The sequence below is a fragment of the Pocillopora verrucosa genome, chromosome 7, assembly GCF_036669915.1.
Source record: "Pocillopora verrucosa isolate sample1 chromosome 7, ASM3666991v2, whole genome shotgun sequence".
NCBI lineage: Eukaryota > Metazoa > Cnidaria > Anthozoa > Scleractinia > Pocilloporidae > Pocillopora > Pocillopora verrucosa.
In genome coordinates, this window is record NC_089318.1 from 12,350,846 (window position 1) to 12,371,929 (window position 21,084).

The 21,084-nt window shown below is 39.1% G+C and overlaps 1 protein-coding gene across 1 annotated transcript; it reads right to left on the reverse strand.

Moving 5' to 3' along the window:
* Nucleotides 1–792: 792 nt before the first annotated feature.
* Nucleotides 793–19,137, reverse strand: LOC131775801 (uncharacterized). The gene is made up of 23 exons (XM_066170160.1): nt 19,099–19,137; nt 17,701–17,770; nt 16,959–17,558; nt 15,988–16,085; nt 15,800–15,864; nt 15,475–15,638; nt 14,434–14,751; nt 13,110–13,424; nt 12,180–12,479; nt 11,551–11,874; nt 10,864–11,166; nt 9,866–9,973; nt 8,627–8,761; nt 7,255–7,554; nt 6,346–6,696; nt 5,602–5,904; nt 4,779–5,245; nt 4,375–4,469; nt 3,674–3,833; nt 3,104–3,170; nt 2,625–2,896; nt 1,944–2,097; nt 793–1,723 (listed from the first exon to the last, which is right to left on the reverse strand). Exons 1-23 carry the CDS (start codon nt 19,135–19,137, stop codon nt 1,296–1,298), a joined length of 5,436 nt encoding a protein of 1,811 aa, XP_066026257.1. The 3' UTR covers nt 793–1,295.
* Between the last annotated feature and the right edge of the window lie 1,947 nt (nt 19,138–21,084).

The following is a 21,084-nucleotide window of genomic DNA, read 5'->3' on the forward strand; positions in this document are numbered from 1 at the left end:
CGGTTTACGGTCATTTCGTTCCATAGTCAGATCGTTCCAAGTCGGATTGTTCCTAAAATAGTCAGTTCGTTCCACAAAAAAGTCAGTTCGTTCCACATTTATTATATATATTTTCGTGTGATCTGAGAGAAGAGAAGCGATCGGAACATTGTCGAAAGTATTTTCAGAACTATTACATAATAGTGAAAGCGTCGTATGTTAATTTCAGTGTGCATTGCGGAACAACCTGAGAACTATTCACACAATAGCGAGAGCTTATGTTTGTCAATTTTTGACCACAACACAGAACAAAGGATATTCAATGAAGTACTACGTGGCCTGCGTATCTTTCAGCGCGCTCGATGTAAAGTGGTTTTAGATTAATCAGTTATCACTAGCGAGAGAAACTTGTTCTGATTCACGCCCGTTTCCGGCACTACTTGTCGATTTCCAGCGGTACGTTCGAGTTCGCTACTAACATGACGAATTCACTGACTATGTTAATTCACAGTTTTGAGGTCGTTTTTATTCATAAACCAAGAGCAAGATTTATAATTTACACCTCCTATTTCAGTTTTAATCCTGTTGCCGTAAAAGATGGAGTTTTTGATAGCCGTAATAGTATTTACTTCGGCAATTACGGTGCGGCTTTAAATTTTAGACATCTGGGCCCAGTTGTTCAAGGGCCGATTAGCGCTAACCCAGGGTTTAATTTCAATCCAGGTTTCTATATTTCTCTGTTCAAAAGCCGTTTTGGAATAATTTTACCCATTGTTTTTAGAGCATTCACTTATCTAATTGTCGTAAAAAAGAAATAAACTGAATTGGCTCTTCAAGCTTTCAGATCTAAAATCAAATTTCACACTAACCCCAAGTTATCTTAACCCAGCTTTGAACAATTTAATGTTAATGTTTCTTGCAGTGTACCCTCTCATTTAGCCATCTCTTTACAGGAGACCATAAAAGTTACCATCAGAGAAAAAAAAATTGTTTTTGTCAGGAGACAAGCATATTTCTCTCGTTTTACAACGCCAAGTTTCCTATCACGCATGACGCGTCATCGAAACAGGTGATTGGCCCGAGCGGGAACAAACATATTGCCGGTAGGAACGAATTTAGAAGTGAGGGGACCTGGCAGTTGTAGCGATCGTAATGTATTACAGTGGGCCGGGTCGGGGTCCGGGGGATCTTTTCCAAGAAAGTTTTAATAAGCTCTAGAACAAATTCTCATGCCATTTTGCCCATTTTGGAACATTTTCGGGGAAACGTTTTTGCCTCTACGGGCATGAATGAAAAAAGCTTGTTACAAAGAACATCTAAAGGTTTGTTTGATCCATAATGCGAACTTCTGGCTCTAGTGGGACAGGAAGGTTAAACCCGGATTTTCTCCTTAACGGAAGTTTCCGACTTGTTACAACATTGGGAGACGAATCATATCTCGCCTCACTAAATAGCCTCGGCCTTAGATTGTACAAGTTTGTGCTAGGCAACGATGGTGTAACACTTCTGACAGTTCCGTCGCGTGGGGACCATTCTTGTTGGATGTCACGCAAGCTCAGTACTTCGTAACACTTCTGTACTGTACTCGCTGCTTGCTGGTCTCGCTCTCTTTCTGTGTGCTTTAGGTGAAATCTCTCTGCCCTGTGCCGCTTTGAAATCACTTCTACCTTTTCCTTTAATCTGGCAATAAAGCTGTGTAAAACTTGCGACATCTCGTTCTTAAGGTCCTTGCTTTTAATTAAAACTGCAAAAAGTCAGAAAGGTTCATCATTAAAAAATGTTACGTTGTTATGGACACAAGGTTCTTGATCATTCTAACGAATAATCGTGGCGATATAAGCCGGGAGTAAGCAAAAACTTGTTGACGTTGTAGAGGCGACTGTCTTCCTATAGATCATCAAAATGCGTGTATTATTTAGCTCATCCGTACAACTCGTCATAGAATTTTTTGGATCAAAACTAACCTTCAGGTTTCTTTCGTCGCCTTTCGTAGACAACTCCGAGCACACAAGCTAATATCAACAGTGACCCGATGATCGAGACGGCGATGATGAACTGTGGAGAGGTGATATTGAACAGCTCTGTAGAATTTTGCTCGGCCGGGCTATGATCTGGTTCCTAAAAACAAACAAACAACAAAACAACAAAACCCGTTTACCACGTCATATCGAACGCGCCTTTACGAAGTGTTTGTATTTCGATAATAACCTTCATCGAATAGGGCAACTTGCGAAGTCAGTATCTGACAAGAAAGGTTGCCCATCATTGATTTCATATTTCAACCGCATAATGTTTCATTTATATTCTCTTGTTATAAGATTCTGAATAGTGGATCGAGGCCTGGAGCCAAGCTTTTTTTAGAGAAGAAAGAAAGAAAAAACTGATCAGTTTGTTACACTTGTCTAAGCTTGGAAGAGTTTGGATGAGTAGCATTCAGAAATGGAGGAGAACATACCTGAAGAGTCAGGAAGGAAAATTGGAACAATTTCTGTGATCAGGGGTAATTGAAAAGCTAAAGTTTATGAAAAATGTAAAATTGTATTCGGTGGACTATTGCAAAAGAAGGAAGTAAGGAACATGGACCCCTCTAACTAACTAACTTCTAGGGGGCTCTCACAAAAGCTAAAATTTTCATGCAGTCGTACCCTGAGAAACTTGATATTGTCTTCAATTTTCTGGAAAACACTGCCTGAGTAAGCCTTGATATGCTCGGTAAAACACTGCTCCAGCTTCATAGAGTTCCCTGCAAGGACCACCCCATAACTGGTCTTGAAATCGTATATCCGAACGATCCTGAAGCGAGGGTCATTAAACAAGTGGTTGTGAGAGGACAGCACATAAAGGTCCACCAAAGCGCCTTTTACTTCCTGGTCTGCCAAAGCACGGCTAATTTCCTCATAACTCATGTAGTTACGGACTAGAAAATTTTAAGGAGGAAATTGTGAAGTTAGTGAAGATCAAAGGTATCACGGGGACAAGCTGAAAGAAAACTCAAACCCAGAGAAGGACTTAATGCGAAAGGTACACTGCAGACGTTTCTTCAATTGTTTTTCTAACGTAGAATGAATAACTTCGAGAAAAAAATGAACCTGAAAAGACTTTGTTCCTTGAAACGAATATTTACCTGTGTTCATCCGTGCATTCTTCCGCACACCTAGTCGAAAATCAGAATTGTTCGCAATAGCTGCAACCTAGAGGCCAAAATGTATTGTCAGCAAAAGAAATGAAATTATATATGGGCAAACAAAAAATAATTTATCTAAGAGATTAATTTTGCGAATTTCTTATTTCATATGTCAGAGCGGAGGATTTCAAGGCATAGCTTTGAAGCACGCCCTCATTATCAGCGCTGCAAGATGTGCGTTTCTCCGCCCAAGTTTTGAGACGGGTCACCGGAGTCGGGGAGAGGTTTGCGGGGGTCTGGCACTATCAGTGTCAGACCCCCGCAAACTTCTCCCTGGCTCGCGTTGCCTAAGGCCTCACAATTTCGAAGAAATGATCTTCCCGAAGCGCTACCCATGAGGGCCTGCGGACAGGCTATACAAGACAAACTAAAACACCCAGCACCTGGTTTTTCAGGTTATAATTTTGAAAGAGGCAAGGCTGTCTTTGTTGTGCACTTTTATCGACTAATACGAGTTGTTAATTATCGAGCACACTAACCCAACTCTGTAATTTTGACCAAATGACTAACCTCTGCACCATAGAGTTGTATGTAGGGCCCTTTATAACCAAATTCCGTGAGAACTGTGGCGACTCTTCCAGTTAAAATGGCAATAAGCACCAAACCACTCAATGTCCAAGAAATTGCAAATAAGCGAGCAAACACTCCTCTCGGACAGCGGTCACCATACCTGCACAAGAGCCAAATTTCAAGGTATCAGTGGACGAAGAACTACTCTTCGGATCGTGACTCTACTCCTAGGTTCGATTTATTCTATTCACCTAATTACAGAATAATAATTCCGGGAGGGATGAAGTGGTCTGGGTTCGAATCTGGTTATCATCATTGTCCACTTGCCGCTACTTGAGTAAGACACATGCCTCCATCCAAGAGTATACACGGATGTCAACCCATATGTGACGCCAGTTCTCGGAATCGAACCCGGGCCATAGCAGAGGGTTGCGAGCGCTCTCACATCTGCACCATACCCACTCCACTATCAAGGGAGGGAAGCAACACTCTAAGTTGCTCTATGTTAAGAAAAAAGTTCAGATAGTAATGGGCGATGAGGTATATAAGACATGACCCATTTAAAAATAAATTTTCATTTCTGGTTAGAAGAAGCGACGCGGCCACAGTTAACGAAAACAAAAGTTGACTTATCAGGTCCGACAACTTTATCAGCTGTGGTATGTAAAGACACGTACGAATTGTTGATAAACTCGCCTTACCCCACAGTCGTCGATGTAACAAAGGCCCACCAAAGTCCCTCAGGGGCCCCTCGGGTGAAAGAGCCTGGGAACTCTTGACTGTTAGATCGGGCGTCCTGAAGGAAAATATATCTTGCATTTTTTTGTTAATGAGGTCTCTATTGTTTATGTAGGATGAAAGTCAGATACATCAGATTGGTTGGTGAAAGTAAAAAAATAAAACTCTGCGACAGTTTTATTATACTTTATCATAATAGAGAGTAATGTTATGAATATTTTGGGTTGAAGCAAAAACAAGGGATTTAAACAGCTAAGACAGAATCAGAGCACAGTCACTGGCGTATTTCTACAGACATTCATTCCAGTACTGTTAAGAGCCACCCTAAAAGTAATTTCTCAAACGAGCCTTATATGGCTCTACATACCAGCAACCACATTATAATTCCAACTGCGACCATCATGATTATGGAGAGGAGGAGCAGCGGCCATGACCGAATAAAAACATTTGCAATTGCGATGGCTTTTTCGTGTGGATTCATCACAGTGATGAAACCCACTCCGGGGGACTCTGCTAGTTTGACGTATCTGTACAGAGAGTAATGTGTCTGCCCTTGGAACCCATTCACTGGCGTACTGAAATCGGTCTGTGAATCGATGCTGCTAATCAGAGCCTCGACGCCACTCTTCTGCGCGAGGCCTCCCTTTCCGTCAAGCACAAAGTCGATAGTAGTTGCAGGTTTGCCATTGGCGAGGACACAGTCACTGCAGCAATATTCCACCGCCCCCTCCAGGATTCGTGGGATGAAGCCGCCCACGGTGCCGTTTTCGTATGTGATATACGGGGGGAACGGGTACCAGGTCGTTTTAAACTCTCGGGGGCACCTGCAAGTCGCTGAAAAGCAATTAAGCACATTATAAACACTTCGGAATTTCCTTGCCGTCAAAAGGTTTTCAACCGACAGATCAACGCAAAAGAGTTGCCACAAAAGAAATGCATTATTTCTTTGGATGACGAGAAAAGTGGTAGGTGACTAAATATATGAAGATAAGTTTGGCAAATAAAGAAACTGGGCGCTTATGGCTAATGAGTTGCACATCTCAGTTTCCTGTTTAAACGACTAAACTTAAAAGTCTGGATCATGTGTACTTTTGGTAACCTCTTTTTACAAGTTTGACTCTCCCTTTCCCCGCTTTTCTTTTCAGCGGGTATGTTGTCAGTCAATGAATATCACCAAAACGAGAACTTACATCCATCTTTAATATCAGTCAACACTCCTACTCCTTTGATCGTGAAAGCTGCAATTTGCAAATCATAAACTGCAAAGTTTTTCAGCATCGTTACTGTGGTGTTCTGTTCAAAAGGTCCAACAGACACAGCCTCCGTCTCAGAGGTAGAGGCTCTTCCTAACTCTTGCACCTTTCTATAGTAAATGCGGTATCCCAACAGAATTCCATGTACAAAACCATCCGGCACTGGTTCCCAACTGACATCCATTTTGAAGTCCCCACTGCGGGATATGGGAGTAAGAGACGCTGGCGGCATACTAGGAACTGCAAAAATATTTCAAACATAAACAATGACGATCAGAACTCTAGAGTGAACGAAGGTAATTGCGGTTATTAGTGTTGGATTGTTCTGTAACAGTAGTTAATACCTTGATTTTGCCGATTTTCTTTTAGATGAATTTATAAAATGTGGGAAAACGACCATGAAAAACCCTTTCAAATATGAATTGACTAGTTCCATGCACCACTCAAGCTAAATCCGTTTGTGCTTTAAGGCAATTTACAACTTAGCTGAGTGGCTACAAAGGCATTTTAGGTTTCTCAACATCAATCAGTTGTGGGCTATAATCAGCGGCCAATCACTGTGCATATTCTAAATTATTGGACCAACCAATCATTGGCGTGAGGGTTTCTGTCACTCCAGTCGAATTAAATAAGGAAAATGTAAGTAGCAACTGGATGAACATAAATAATTTCCATACTGACCATCCTCATCCGTAGATACAATAAACCTGTGACTAACATTTCCATCTCCTTTTGAGGTGAAACCCAGTATTTCCACAGAATAGTTCGTAAATTTCTCGAGAGACGTTATGTTATAGGAAAGAGCGTTCGGAGGTAAAGTAATATCGGTGTACACGGACCAGTCGCTCACGATCGAACGCCTTGCGTGGGACCTGAACACTATGCTGTTGTCTCTTGGTGCAGATCGATATAAAAGCTTGATTCCCAGGAGTTTACCATGAACGTTGTGTTTAGGGATTGGTTTCCACTGAACAAATATACTTGTGGAGCTGGAATTTTGCAACTTGATGTCTTGAGGAGGAAGACTTGGAACTACACAATGCAAAATTTGGACCCTCAATGATACTAATTGGTTTATTATATCACTATGGTCAATCGCCCTGAAAAGAAAACCTGCCCCGAGATTTTTTGTCAAACCTTACCTATTGGTAGATGGTTATGTAAGAACTTCTTAAATTTTGAAATAAAGGCGGATGGTAGCAGACATCTTATAATTCCATGGCATCAGTTATATTTACGCGGATTGCTCTGTGAGCTCACGTTTTCGATCATTTATCTCTTTCTTCTTTTTTTTCCCTTTTATTGATTGACCTCTCTGTAGCATGTAAAGCAGTGGAGGTCTCATACAGTTTTGGGCTGGTTTTGCAACTTTTACGGATACGAAATGAAATTAATCTGAGGAAGGAATCAAGGTACACGTATACTAATGGTCAATTCAATTATATAATTATTCATTCATTTATTTCCTCACTCGTTTCTTTTTTCCTTCCTTCTTTCTTTCATCAATCTATTCATTCACTCATTTGTCTGTTAATGAATCAAAGTCCACCGAGGTATATCAAGGAATTAAAAGGAAAAGCTTAAACTTACTGTCTTCATCAGTGGAAACTATTATCGGTTCTGTGCCTATCCCGACAAACTTTGTAACTCCCATAATCTCAATACTGTAGTTGGTGTATTTCCTTAGGTCAGTTAATTCAAATGTTAGGTTCGCTAGTGGCACAGTTACGGTGTGCGTGGTGTTGTCAGCTGTGTCTAATTCGCGATAAGCGATGTGAAAGTTTCTAAGTACTCCGGCGACGTCCATGGCAGAAATATTACTCCACTGCAGTGAGATAGAAGTTGAACTTGAATTTATCCCTTGAAAGGTTGTTGGTGCTACTCGAGGTGCTGTAGGAAGGACAAAGCATTGTGAGTGCAAATGTTTAAGTGAACCAAAAAAATTAAGTAAAGCGCATTCCGATTGAGTGTTGTAAAACCAAACCAGAGTAATCATAACAGCCAATCACAGGGAAGCAATTCATTACAAGGAACCAATGAGATCGCAAAGTAAAAATGTAAATCACTGGAAGTGCCGGAAAACGCTAGTGACCAAGTCGCGATTGCCTGAGTTTTCAATCTGATTGGTTGAGAGGATGGCGCGCGTTTTCTGGACCAATCACATAGCGAATTAACTCAAAACTAAATCAATCTAAGATTATTTGCGATGATTGAAATCACCCTACCTAGCAAAGTTTAGTACAAATTAAATAACTTTTAAACGGGCTAGGAGAGAAAGAACTGAGAGAATAAATGAAAAAGAAAGCACAAACAAATAAAGGAGGAAAAGAAAGAACAAGCAAATCAAGGAGGAAAAGAACAAACAAATCAGGGAGGAAAAGAACAAACAAAAAAAACAAGGATGAAAAGAACAAACAAAAAACAAATTAAGGATGAAAAGAACAAACAAATCAAGGAGGAAAAGAAAAACAAACAAACAATTTAAAGAAGAAAAGAACAAACAGACAAATCAAGGAGGAAAAGAACAAACCAACAATTCAAGGATGAAAAGAACAAACGAATAAATCAAGAAGAAAAAGAACAAACAAACAAATCAAGGAGGAAAAGTACAAAGAAATCAAGGATGAAAAGGACATACAAACAAATTAAGGAGGAAAAGAACAAACAAACAAATTATAGAGAAATAGAACGAACAAACAAATGAAGGAGGAAAAAGGAAGAACGGACAAATGAGGGAGGAAAAGAACGCACGAACAAATGAAGGATCGAAAGAACGAATTGACAAATGATCGAATGAAAGTGCGAACTTATAGAAAGAAAGAAAGAACGTATCCATTGCCATTGCCATTGCCATTGTTTTCTTAATCCAGGAACTGTATGCATAATGAAGCATGCATGGGGCTGTGTCCACGTTTCTGAATCTATAAATCATCAGTTATCAGGTGATGTCGATTTCCCTTACCTTCCTCCTCAGTTTTCACAAGTATATCTGAACTGGGTGGACCGTCGCCTTTGATAGTAAACGCCCTGACACTGCATGCGTAGGTCGTAAAAGCGTTTAATCCATCTAGTACTCCCTCAAAGACAGAGGTGTTGAACTGCTTTTCAGTACTAGGCTGGTTTCCATTTGCTATCCGGCAAGATCCTTTATAGCCCATCAAAATTCCGTTAAGGTTGTCTAGAGGAACCGGCCGCCATAGTAACTTTATCTCTGTCTGACTTACGTTATGACCGGTTACAGTCTGTGGTGGTGCGTCCGGAACTGAAATGAAAGGTTCCAAAGATAATTTACACTTTCAAAAACTGATAGAAGTGAATTTTTTTGCACATTAAACCTAACGTCATCTTTAAGCTAAATGGACCCAGGGAGATAATTTTACAATTCAAAAGTAGAAACCACTACTCAAATAGGACGGAAGAGAACAGAAGGCTACAATAATTTTTCATTGATTGTTTCCCAGTTGTAGATACGACGACAGAGATTTATTTAACATTATTACTTAAACCAGTTTTAAATAAATAAAAATCAGCAATAGAAAACTGAAATACCCAATTCTGTATAAGGTTCAAGTAATCAATGACTTTAATTTTCATTGCGCTCAATTGGAAGTCTACAAACATCAATTTTAAGCAGCTTCTATCAAGAAAACTATTTCAAACCGTGATAATTTGGTTTTATCAACTGAGCTGATGATGTAAATTGGCCTCCCTTAAGAGTTCAAAAGCTGACGTTTAAAGCATTAGTCCTTCGTTAATGCGAAAGATAAAGGGCTAACACTCGAAACGTCAGCTTTAAAACTCTTTACGCTGACCAATTTACATTATCAATTCAGTTGATAAAACCAAATTATCTTGTTATACTCCCCCACCGATGTAGCACCACAGTTTCTTCAGAACCTAACCCCTCTCATTTCAAGCTGTTTTTGACAAAACAGCTGTTTAAGCTTTGGTTTGAATGGGGTTTCGGTTTTTCTAATAAGGCCTTAAAATTGCATGACCCTTGACAAATTTAACGCACCATCCTGATCGGTAGACGCTAACGTTGAAACGTTGGCTCCATTTCCTTTAGATGTAAATGCGACAATGGATATCTGATAGGTATGAAACTTTTTCAGCTTCGGGAACCGTACACCAGACCTTATAACCGTTTTTGTTATTGTCACCGAAGTGTTGCTTGGGTCTGTCAATGTTGCATGATAACCTCGAATAATTCCGAGCCGACAACATTTGGGCACAGGTTTCCAAGTGGCAAGGAGTATGGTGGAACTCTCATTGTAAGCTGTGAAATTAGAGGGCGGCTGACTCGGAACTGCAAAAGAGCAATGCGGAATAATAAATTTTACCAAAGAAAGTCTGTCTTCAGAGATTTTTTGACGTCAGCCACTTAATTGGCATTTTAGTCGATATGTCGACCGTTCTCCAGTAAGTCAATTTGGTGAAAGGCAGCCATAAGAGGAGTCGGCCAGATAGTACAGTTATTTTGGTTCACACAAATGTCTCAGAGAACTTCAAGAAAAAACCAGGAGGATCACAAAAGTAATTCTTTTTGTTTTTGGAAGGCAACAGATAAATTATCTTTGTCTAATCCTGAGAGGAAAAATGAACTGTTACTCACATTATCACCTGGTCACTAGATCAATCGGTCGGTGGAACGGTTAGTCAGTCAACCAGTTATTCAGTCAGTCAGTCAATCGGTCAGTCAGTTACTTAGTGAGTAGGTCATTGAGTAGGTTAGTCAGCCAGCCAGTCAGTCTGTTAGTCTGTCATTAAGTCAGTCAGTCAGTCAATCACTTAGAGAGTCAGTCAGTAAGTCACTCAGTAAGATCGTCATTTAGTCAGTCAATAAATGGGTCAGTATGTCAGTAAGTCAGTTAGTCAGTAGGTGGGTAAGCCAGTCAATCAGTAAGGTAGTAAGTCAGTCAGTCACTCAGTGAGTTAGTCATTTAGTTAGCCATTCATTTAGTCAGTCAGTCAGTCAGTTAGTAGGTTAAAACGTCACTTAGTCCCTTAGAACTTCCGTGGGCCCGTCCGTTCATCTATCAGTCAGTCATTTGATATGTTTGGCTGTTCCTTTATTTCTATTTCACTTTCATATATATAGGTATTTCCTCGGGCAACTGAATAGCCATAACTGGACCTTCGATTAATTTGACAGAAGAGTACTAGTATACACTAAATAAAGATTCAACTTCTACTTACCGCTCTCCTCAGTAAACAAATCCACAGCCACAATCGGACCGTCTCCATAATTATTAAACCCCAGAACCTCTATCCTGTATTTGGTGAATATCTTTAGTCTTGTGAAGTTAGTCTCCACTTTATCCAACCCGTAAGTGCGATTTTCCACAGTTTTTGAACCATTACCTGTTAACTCGTATACAAACAGCTTGTATCCCAGCATGATTCCATGCTGTTTGTCTTCCACTATCTCCTGCCATCGGGCATATATGCTGGACTTACTTGTGTTGTAGGCAGTGAGAGCCTGGGGGGAAGCGCCAGGGACTAACCACGGGAGACAGAAAAAAGAGATGTACCAAGGCCTGTAGCTCACAATCAAGTTTAAATCAATTCAGGGCTGTGCGAGAGAACCTACATGAGTTCCGAGGTGTAATAAAGGTAAATAACAATGATCGTGAAACGTCGAGGGAATCATTTAGCGAACTACGCTTGTCGTTTTTCATTGTGAGTCTTTACTTGTCAGAATATTTTACCGGTTTGAATATGAAGAATACGAAAAATGGTTAGTGTAGCCTTCGAGGTGCACATGTGGAGAAGTGGCTTCTTCGAGAAAACGTCAGTAACAGCATTGAAAGAATATGAGAGCTAGAACTTAATTAAACAAGGATCCAACTAAGAGCGCTGAAACTTTAAGTTGACTCAACTAACCTTCACCGTGAGTTCGGACCACAAATGACTCGTTCGTGGGACCTGTACCCTTGGCTGTCCGAGCTGCTATAGTAATGTTGTATAGCCGGTATATTTTCAATTCTGCGGCGATCTTACTTCGCAGAGTTTTGTTACGAGTTTCAAAAGTTTTTAAGTTTGCCTCTTCTGGGAAAATATCGCTGGCATTGGCCTCCTGAAAATACAGTGTGAAACCTTGCAAGCGGCCAAGAACCAGTCTAGGGTTATGATCGTAGTTCCAAAGAACTTTAATTTCCCGTGAGCTGACATTGTAAGCTCTAAGATTGACAGGAGAATTTATAGGGGCTGAAAATGAAGAGAAAAACATAAAAAAAATTAAGGAAAAGAAATAGTTTGTTTCCTGAATTACTTTAGTACAAAAACCGAGTCCAGGTTACGAATCCTGGAATGAAACTCGCCGAGCTGAGGCTAAAAACATTTTTGGACTGTTGGAGCAGGCTAGCTCGAGCTCCACGCGATCTTACTGTTAATTTTCATCCTGAACATGCCTTTACAAGGCATCTCACCTTATCACCCATTTGTTGGCAATATAGCAATATAGCATGGAGAGGCCATGTACTGATAAATTCTGACGCCGCCATTTCACTTACTTGATTCATCCGTCAACTGATATACTTTGTTACTCCACGGCCCATCACCTTTTCTGGCGTAAGCCTGCATCTGTACCGAATAATTCTGGAAGATCGAAAGACTAGAGAAAAGGAAATCATGGACGTCTGGTCTAACGGTCATGTTCCACAATAGCAGACCGCCATCTGCATGGTGAAAGCGAACACGGTAACCCAGAATAATGCCATTTTGGTGAATTAAACGCACATCTTGCCAAATAGCATTTAAAGTAGTTGCATTCACCATGTGAAGCTGAATGTTGTACGGTGCCTCTGAAGGAGCTGTAGAAATACCAGAAATAAAAACACAAATTATCCAAGTTTATTACAAGGCTGGATTTCCTCTAACATTGGTGAGACTCGCAAAAATATAACGACATTCTCATAAGTGCTTATCAAAAAAAAAAAAAAAACTGAAGGTGTACACTTTGCCCAAGAATCAAGTTGCCTCTCGGAAGATTGCTTAGAATTTACTGTTTGATTGTTAGGATTTTTAACCAAAACGATTCATTCTCTACGATGGAACCTTTGGCATTCTTTTGAATCATGTGAGTTCATGGTTAGAAATAAGCGAGACACCACCGAAAAAGGCCAAAAACTGGTTAAAAAAATTCAGCTTTTGTTGATGGAAACTGTAATGAGCAATTGATTTATCTGTTTCTGAAAAAGCGATGTCATGAAAAAGACGTCTTTAAAAAGTTTTTTCCTGTATTTCAAACTTACGATTAAAACTTTTATCGAAGTCAACTGTTACCCGAAATTTCAATTAACGAGAAACCCGATTTTCTTAAAAGAAAATGCTCAGTTTAAAAATCCCCAAATATATTCATTTCAAGGACTACAGAGAACACAATTTTACGAGCGATTCCGACGACTACGAAAACATTCGGAAAAATTTCGCGAAGTTCTTACCATCGTCAATGGTTGTCACTTTCCTCAACGTCCGTATTCCAGCTCCTTTCGATGTTCGTCCAGCCACAGAAATTGAATAAGGCCAGTATTCGTGAAGTGAGGTTATAGTGTAATTTGTGGCGTTAAGCTCAAGATCCTTGACACCCTTTGAGCTGTAAGGGTGACCATGGTCAAAACGTCCGTCATTCCAATGGACTGTGTAACCGATCAAAATGCCATTGACTTTATTTTCTGGAATTGTGTGGTTCCACTGCACATAGATTGAAGTGGGGCTGGTGCTTCGGCTGGCAACAATTTCTGGACCAATGCTAGGAGCTACGCGTCATGAAAATGGGAAGATTTGGTTAAGGATAATGCTGAAGTAAAATCAACTGAATCACTGTGTTCATTAGTCATGCGAAGGGGACAGTCAATACCCGATACAAACAACCTTACACTTTACTTGTCTTCAACAAAATGAAGCCCAGATATCTCAAAGCAAAAATCCTGGTTAAAATACTTCATTCCTATCAATCCTTGAGGCAATTTCGAAGCTCGCAGATGACGTTACACTATATATGTTCCCACGATATTTGCTTTGTAAAGAAGAAGTATGATTCAAAAGTCTTAAAATTCGAGATGAAAAAGTGAACAAGAAAAAATAAAAAGGAACGCACTTTGAGACTCAAAAGAGTAACGTAACCTTTCGAAAACTATACTCAGTTGTGTGAAAAAATCCGACTACGAACGCCGCTATACTGAATCCTACTCAGCAACCTACTTCTATGTCTCATTTCTCTCTTTCCCATTGTTTTGAGCTTTGTTTGAATGAATACAAACTGCACAAAATGAGTATTGTAGACTAAAATAGTGATTTGTTTTATGATACCTTGAGCAGCGGCTGTGTGTGAACGAATTCTTTAACGTTAGATTTTTTCGGCTCTGACTTTGAGTTAAATTCAAATATGGCGGCGTGTATGGCTGAAGTCTTAGTGCATTCGATGATGATTTCCTAACAGTCAGGTTACGCTTTAGAATCTCCAAACACGATGATGAGCTTATTTTCATATTTCCTTTCTAATGGCTGGATGAAGATTATATACTTTCTGGAGCAAAATTTTCCCTAAGCGGTGATTGTCTACTTGTTCCAAAAAACGCTAGCAAGTTGTCCTTGGAAATTTTTGTTTCCCTATCAGGTATATCGCTAACAACTCTTTCGAACCCTTACCTGACAAGTACTTCGTTGAAAGAAAAGTTCACAGTTAAAATTCAGTTCAGTATATTGGACAACAACTCAAATTTCATAGTTTCTGTGCTCTAATTATTTTTACTATAAGCCACCTACTTGACTCATCTGTTCTCAATTCAATAGCTTCCGAGATGAGGCCAGCAGACTTGAACGATGCCGCAAAGACACGAAAGCTGTATTTCGTATAGCTTTTAAGTGAAGAAATTTTGTGCTCAACGGCATTTGGTGGCAAATAGCGGCGAATATTCTCTTTAATGGCCCAGTTTGAGTTGGGATCATCCAGATTTTTATACAGGACTCTGTATCCGAAGAAATAGTTTTCGTGCGGTTCAAGGAAAACTTGGTCCAATACTATTTCTGCTGCGGATGCATGGACCCTTGCTATGGTAAAGTTTGCAGGTATCTCACAGAAAACTGGAAAATTCAGAGAATAGGCTGAATTTAGTCTTATTGTTATCTTTTTTCACATATGATTGATTGAGTCTACAAAACAGAAAACATCTTGGATTTATCACACATTGTTAAATGTAGTTAAGCACCGTCTTTAAGAATCGTTAAAACAGTTCCACTTAAAAAACTAAGTACTCGCCCAGAAAATTTCAGTCCTCACTATATGTTCAAAAACATCTTGCACAGTCCGCTCCAGTCCAACTAAGAATGGGAATGAGGTGCTGCAGATCTCGCCCGGAGAATAGTCGAATGAAAAATTTGGGAGCGATTGCATAGTCACCTTGACCAGCGGCGTCAGGATGATGAATGATTTTTTGGCAGTTCTCTTTACATCACCCTACGAGTGTTTTCTTATTTTTTTATCATAATGGGATTTTCTTGGAAATCTTTCGATACTGTTTAGATAAAAGATAGCCTACGTCGGCAAGAAAAAGAAGCTTTTTCAAATTCGTAGGATTACATTAAGTAGAGGAGGTCTGAATGACCTCAAAAAGTTCCTTCCATTTGTGCTTAGAAATCGTCAAGAAGCAGACCAAGGTGATAACGTGATCCATTGTATACTCATTATACAGTTCAGTTAATTTAAAGACGACCTTTTTGAGCTAAAAAACTGGAGAGATTCTAAATTAATCAATTGGTTTGCTTGTTAGCGTCCCGCCGTACCACCAGTGCATAATTCATACTCACAATGGCTGTCATCAGTGTTCTGACACGAATCCTCATCAAAGACGCCAGGAGACCTTAGAAGAGTACCATTTTCCATGGCAAGTTGTAAATTCAGGATGGATTCCCAAAGGTCTTGAGTGCGATTAAATTCCAAAGTAAATGATACTGCTGTTTTACTGTCATCGCTGCGTCACACGAAAAAGTGTGAAATACAACATTAGATGAAAGCCATATTAAATTTACCGATAACTAAGTAAATTAAAAGCTATAATGGGCGACTATCGTACCCTAACGGTGTTATAAAACTAAATAGGATATGGAAAGAAGCTTTGACAAAAGACGTTACCTTTGAGAAACTGAGACGTTCTTGATGTCTCGAAAATGCGCGTCGTTAATGAATAATTCCTTAACCTGTGTTGAGAAACAGGCAAGCAACTGAGGAAAAAGGTTAAAATAATAATTTACCTGAGGAACTGAATGATTAGTTACAAAAAGCAAGGAATGCCATGGGCGCATTTGAGTCACATTTCTTACTTTGTTGGAAAACTCGTCCTGATCAACGTCTCCAGCCTTGTATTGCAGGTAAGGGAAGATAATGGTCAATTGTATAACCGTATATTGTCCACTAACATCTGTGAAGACAAAGGCAAACGTAAGCAGTTTGGGTGATTTCCTATGCAGCGTTAAAACATATATGGAAGGGAAATTCATTTATTACTAAGAAGGCTAAATCAAATTTATTTCCTGAATGGTAAGCCATAAGCTAAAAATGGGTTGACAGGTATTATTTCATTGTCAAACCCACGGCCTTATAACCGAAAAAAAAGGTTTCTGAAGCGTCACAAAGGACTCTTTTGTTCACACTCTTTTTGCTTATTCAGGGATAACGCAGTCGTCCTTTTATGTCTTTTTCAGTTGTTCTCGTTCTCTCAACTTTATGATGATATTCTTCCAACAATAATCTTATTTGTTATATACCTAGACTTTCACTCAACAAAACGAGCACTGTGATCGGTTAATTCTTGGTCACGTACCTCTGGATTGACCGGGATGCAATTGTGCAGTTGTTGCCCGCGCGCCGAATTCAACAGTATGTTTTCGCCATAGGATTGTTTGAGGGAAAGTCTAAATATATAACAAAGCACTTAATGTATGGTCCCTCGGGAAACTAGTTAGTTTTGTTTTCCCTCGAGTCCTGATGATTCCCTAGACTTCGTCTCAGGAAACATCAGGACTCTCGGGAAAACAAACTAAATGTTTCCTTCGGGACCATACTTTAAGTGTATAATTATTATCTAATAATTTAGACAAACAGGTACATTCTCTTAATCTCCTTAGTTTTTAGCATGTGATAAGTACACCTAACAAGCCAGACGTCTGCACCAATCTATGTTTCACTCTTTTTAATCTGAACTTCTGCGGTTTTGTTATACTGTCAATATGAAAGAGGATAAATGTAATGACACTTCTGTAAATTATCAATTTACGCACAGTGGCAAACTTACCAAATGCTGCTTTCCACCTCTCATCAAAAACAATATGAGACTGTTTGGAATACCAAATCTCTAAATTGTCATAGTACGCAGTAGGGTAAGTGTATCTGCCTAGGTGGTACGTGCCATTCCTTACCAGTCCGTCGATTCTACCTCCACAGTGGTAATAAGGGACAGAAAAGCTGGATAAGGGGTCATAATACAAACCCAAGGTTCCTACCCTGTTCCAAACAATCCCCAGATAAAACCACACTCCTTGGGGTGGCGTTATGACGTATTTGCAGCAAGTAGTATTGCCTAAAACTTCTACTCGTAATCTGCCATTATGATTTTGGTATATGTTTACACCTTCGTACAAAAGTCCGTCCACTTTATTCCCAAAGTAAAACTGCACTCCGGATTGGGGAATAATTTTCATAAGAAACCCGATGGTAAAGTCACATTGCGAAGGTTTTCCCAAACATTGCTCTTTGTAACCTTTTAGTTTGACGTAGGTGTCCGGTGATCCATCAAGATAGATGCCCCATCCTACTGGTGATGGCTTCGATGTTACGGTCCCCTTCTTTTCAATTTCATCGTCGTTATTATTTAAGCTCCATCTTTTATAGGAATCTGAAGAAGAGAAAAAAGGGAAAAATTAAAACGTGGTATTACTTTCTTAGCCTTTCTCCCCCCTTATCCATTGTTTTAAGCCAATGCACATAGAAAGGGGGGATTGATTTTTGCTGGCCATTTCGAACTTCGGAAGTTTTACCTGCTTTGACCAAGAAGTTAACCGCTGGAGCAAGAAGATTGTGTGATGCCACGAATAGAATAAACGTTACCTGGAAAAGACAAAATAAAAACATGGTTTAAGTTATTAATAATGTCCATAATATTTCTTCATCACATTTTATCTAATTACCCACATGACTAAACGAGGTACAAGAGATGTGAAGTATGAATGTTGGATGTAATTTTTTTTGTGTCTGTTTTCTACCATTAGGGTAGCCGGCATCTTTTGAAAGAGTCCCATAATCCATTTAGCATTAGTTTTCTTCACCAATGTTTTCTATAAAATTGTCTTTTTCTTTTAAATTTTGTGGATTGTCCTCGACCGCAAAAATGAGTTTCACAGAAAAAAGAGCTGTTAGATAAAAAGCCGTAAATAACTTACAGCCCTCAATCCAAAAAGATTCCTCGTCACTCTTGTCACCACGCTATTTTAGCATGGAGTGAAAGTCAAAAGAGAAATCTGTGACCTAACGCCTTAGTATGCTTGGTTAATTTACCTGAATAAAAGTAACTACTTGAAAGATGTAATAACGAGTAAAACACTAAATACCAACAGGATACATATCACCCACAGAAATGATGGTCCAGAATTGATGGATGAATTAGATCATTACAAGGGTGTTTACATTTTTTTAATTAGAGCAATTCATTCACGCTGACGAAAATAACATTGGCGTAAGTTAAGGTGCAAACTTTTAACTAAAATTAACATATCCTCCTATACTGCATGCCTCTTAAACTTTCCTTGATAACTTCTTTACCGCTGCTTCAGACTGTCTTTGAGCTAGTAAACTGAATCTAGATACAATTCAATCATATTTTGCAAATAATTTTCAATCGTTATGTTTTCTTTTGTTCTGTACAGTACTCTGCTCACGTTAGAAAGCTTTCTGAAGAATTAAAGCTTTTCAGAGAAAATAATGGTAATGAAAACTTCTCATAAATTGTTATGTAACATGATTTTGGAAAAAAAAATTATGTGATAAAGACATCGAACTCCGTATGAAATTTTCAATCCCCTCCCTTTCTAGGTCACACAAAAGATCGTTTCAGTCTTTCAGTTAACAGTTTTACGGGCAGAAGACACCTGTAAAGATGTGAAAATCCTTCGATAACGCAGCCTAAATATGTTGAAAACCCTTGAAATTCTTATCTTCTACCAAAGCACACACAGGAAACTCTGAGGAACTCAGTTCAGTTAAACAAACTTATGAGTCACAAAACTTCACTCAATAGTCTTGACCATGTGAAAATACATCGAACGTCAAATCTCGTTCAGCTTTCATAACCATAGACTTAAAGTTATGATAAAAATAGGAATAGGAATTAACAATTCCTAAAAAGGAAAGATTGTAAAGTTATGACTTATGTGACATACCTTGCATGAAAAAGGAAAGTTTTTCCTCAACCGATCCATTACTTATAACGTCTCCTTAGAACGGTAAGCAGTCACTTAGCAGAAATACATAACACAATCCCACGACAGCTGGTTTTCTGATTATTGTGCAATGAAAATGGCTTGCGGGGTATCTATCGTGATGGATCGTGCCGCCTTTTATGTCTTTGTCAGAGGAAACAAAAGTGTTATTGGTTGGATGGTGAGAAACCTTCAAGGGGGTTTCAAGTTTGGTCTTTCGCGAACACAAGAGATCTGTTTTTTGGCAATTTAAATATTTAACCACTGTCATAACTATTATTATTACTACTAACATTATCATTGACTTTGTGAAATATTTTGAATTACATTTTTTATAAAAATTGGACAGAAATGAACTGGATCCCTGTGCTAGAGGACTGGAAGAACCCGTGACTCACAGATTACTGTTAGCCAACAACTAATCGTTCTTCTGAAGAAAAAATTTTCGTCACACTTGTGACAAAAACATCCACGGAAACAAGCCACGCAGGTGAAAATACCGTCGAAATCTCTCATATGATGTTTGAAGCTTTTTCTGTTTTTAAGATTTTTTTTCCTGAGTTACTAGCGTTGGCGCCATGGACTGAAGCACCTGTTTGTGATGATAACAGTTATGTCATGTAATTTTAGCTGAGTAGAGATAAACTTCGACTTCAAATGATAGAGCAAGGTGCCGACATAGTAAGTAATTAAGTGATGTCTTTATGAGGGTGGCACAATAGTTAAAAACTAGTAAATTAGTAGTCCTCAAGCTTTCTAGTCTTATGAGGCGGACTGAATAAATGTTGTCAGCTCTCATACAAAAGCAAGACTAGAGAAATGTGTTTGTTTCACGGAATTGGTACCGTGATCAGCTGGTTTGGTCGAGGTTTATTTTGCTTGAGCGCGGTCGACTACGAAAGGTTATCAAAGTGGCACTTAGGGTGATTCCTCAGAAAAAAAAGTTATCGAACAATTTTTTAAAAATTTCCTTAAATGTTTAAAAAAATTGTTCGATAACTTTTTTTTCCGAGGAATCACCTTAAATGCAACTTTGATAACCTTTCGTAGACGACGGCGCTCAAGGAAAATAAACCACGAAGAAACCAGCTGATCACGGTGCGAAAACATTTGCTTGTCTAAGAGATACCACAGGCCAAATGTTCCTCATTTATGCATAAATTGGCACTAATCACGAACTCAGTTTCATCGGTTCATGGAACATTTCGCGGTTGCTGGAAGCAAGGGTTTTTTAAAGTAACAATTTAAAAAAAATTGATGGTTAGAAAGTCTGGAGCGTATGGAACAATTTGGCATATAATCTACAGAAAAATCACCTAATTTTGACGACGTTCCTCGAGTCCTTGCTTTCAAGGTTGTAAATTGCATCTTCGAGTTACAGGCTTAGCGAACGCTTTTAGCTGCGCTTTTTTTTTAACCTTCAATTAATTTTTTTTAAAATTTCTCCAATCTAAAGGGGATAATTTGTACACAAAAATTTATGCAATAAAAAATATAGGCTATCGTGCTCGTTTATGACCTAAAGACCATCGCACCTCTTTGCCTGGTCCATTGCTTGAAAAACAATACCGTGTTCTTGCAATGCGCGCGCTTGTTCACCTGATAACGTGATTTTTAAGTACAATGCAATATTGAGGAATCACCTTAATGCTTTCGATGGTGTTTGCTTTATAAGAAATTTCCATACAAGTGGAGACGAAAGGAAGTGTTTCTTCTTTTTAAAACATTTTACGTACCACATCTCCACGGGCTACAATAAAAACTTCCTTTTGATTGACACTCTATTGGTCAAAGGTCATTTCAGTACACCTAAGTACATAACCTATTTCCGACCAAACGATTTGGAAATATTTCTCTCCACTGGAAATACCTCAGATGAAATATGTCTGTGAATGAAGAAAAAGCTCCGTAGACTTAATAGCTAGAAGACTGAATTCGTGTTGCGAA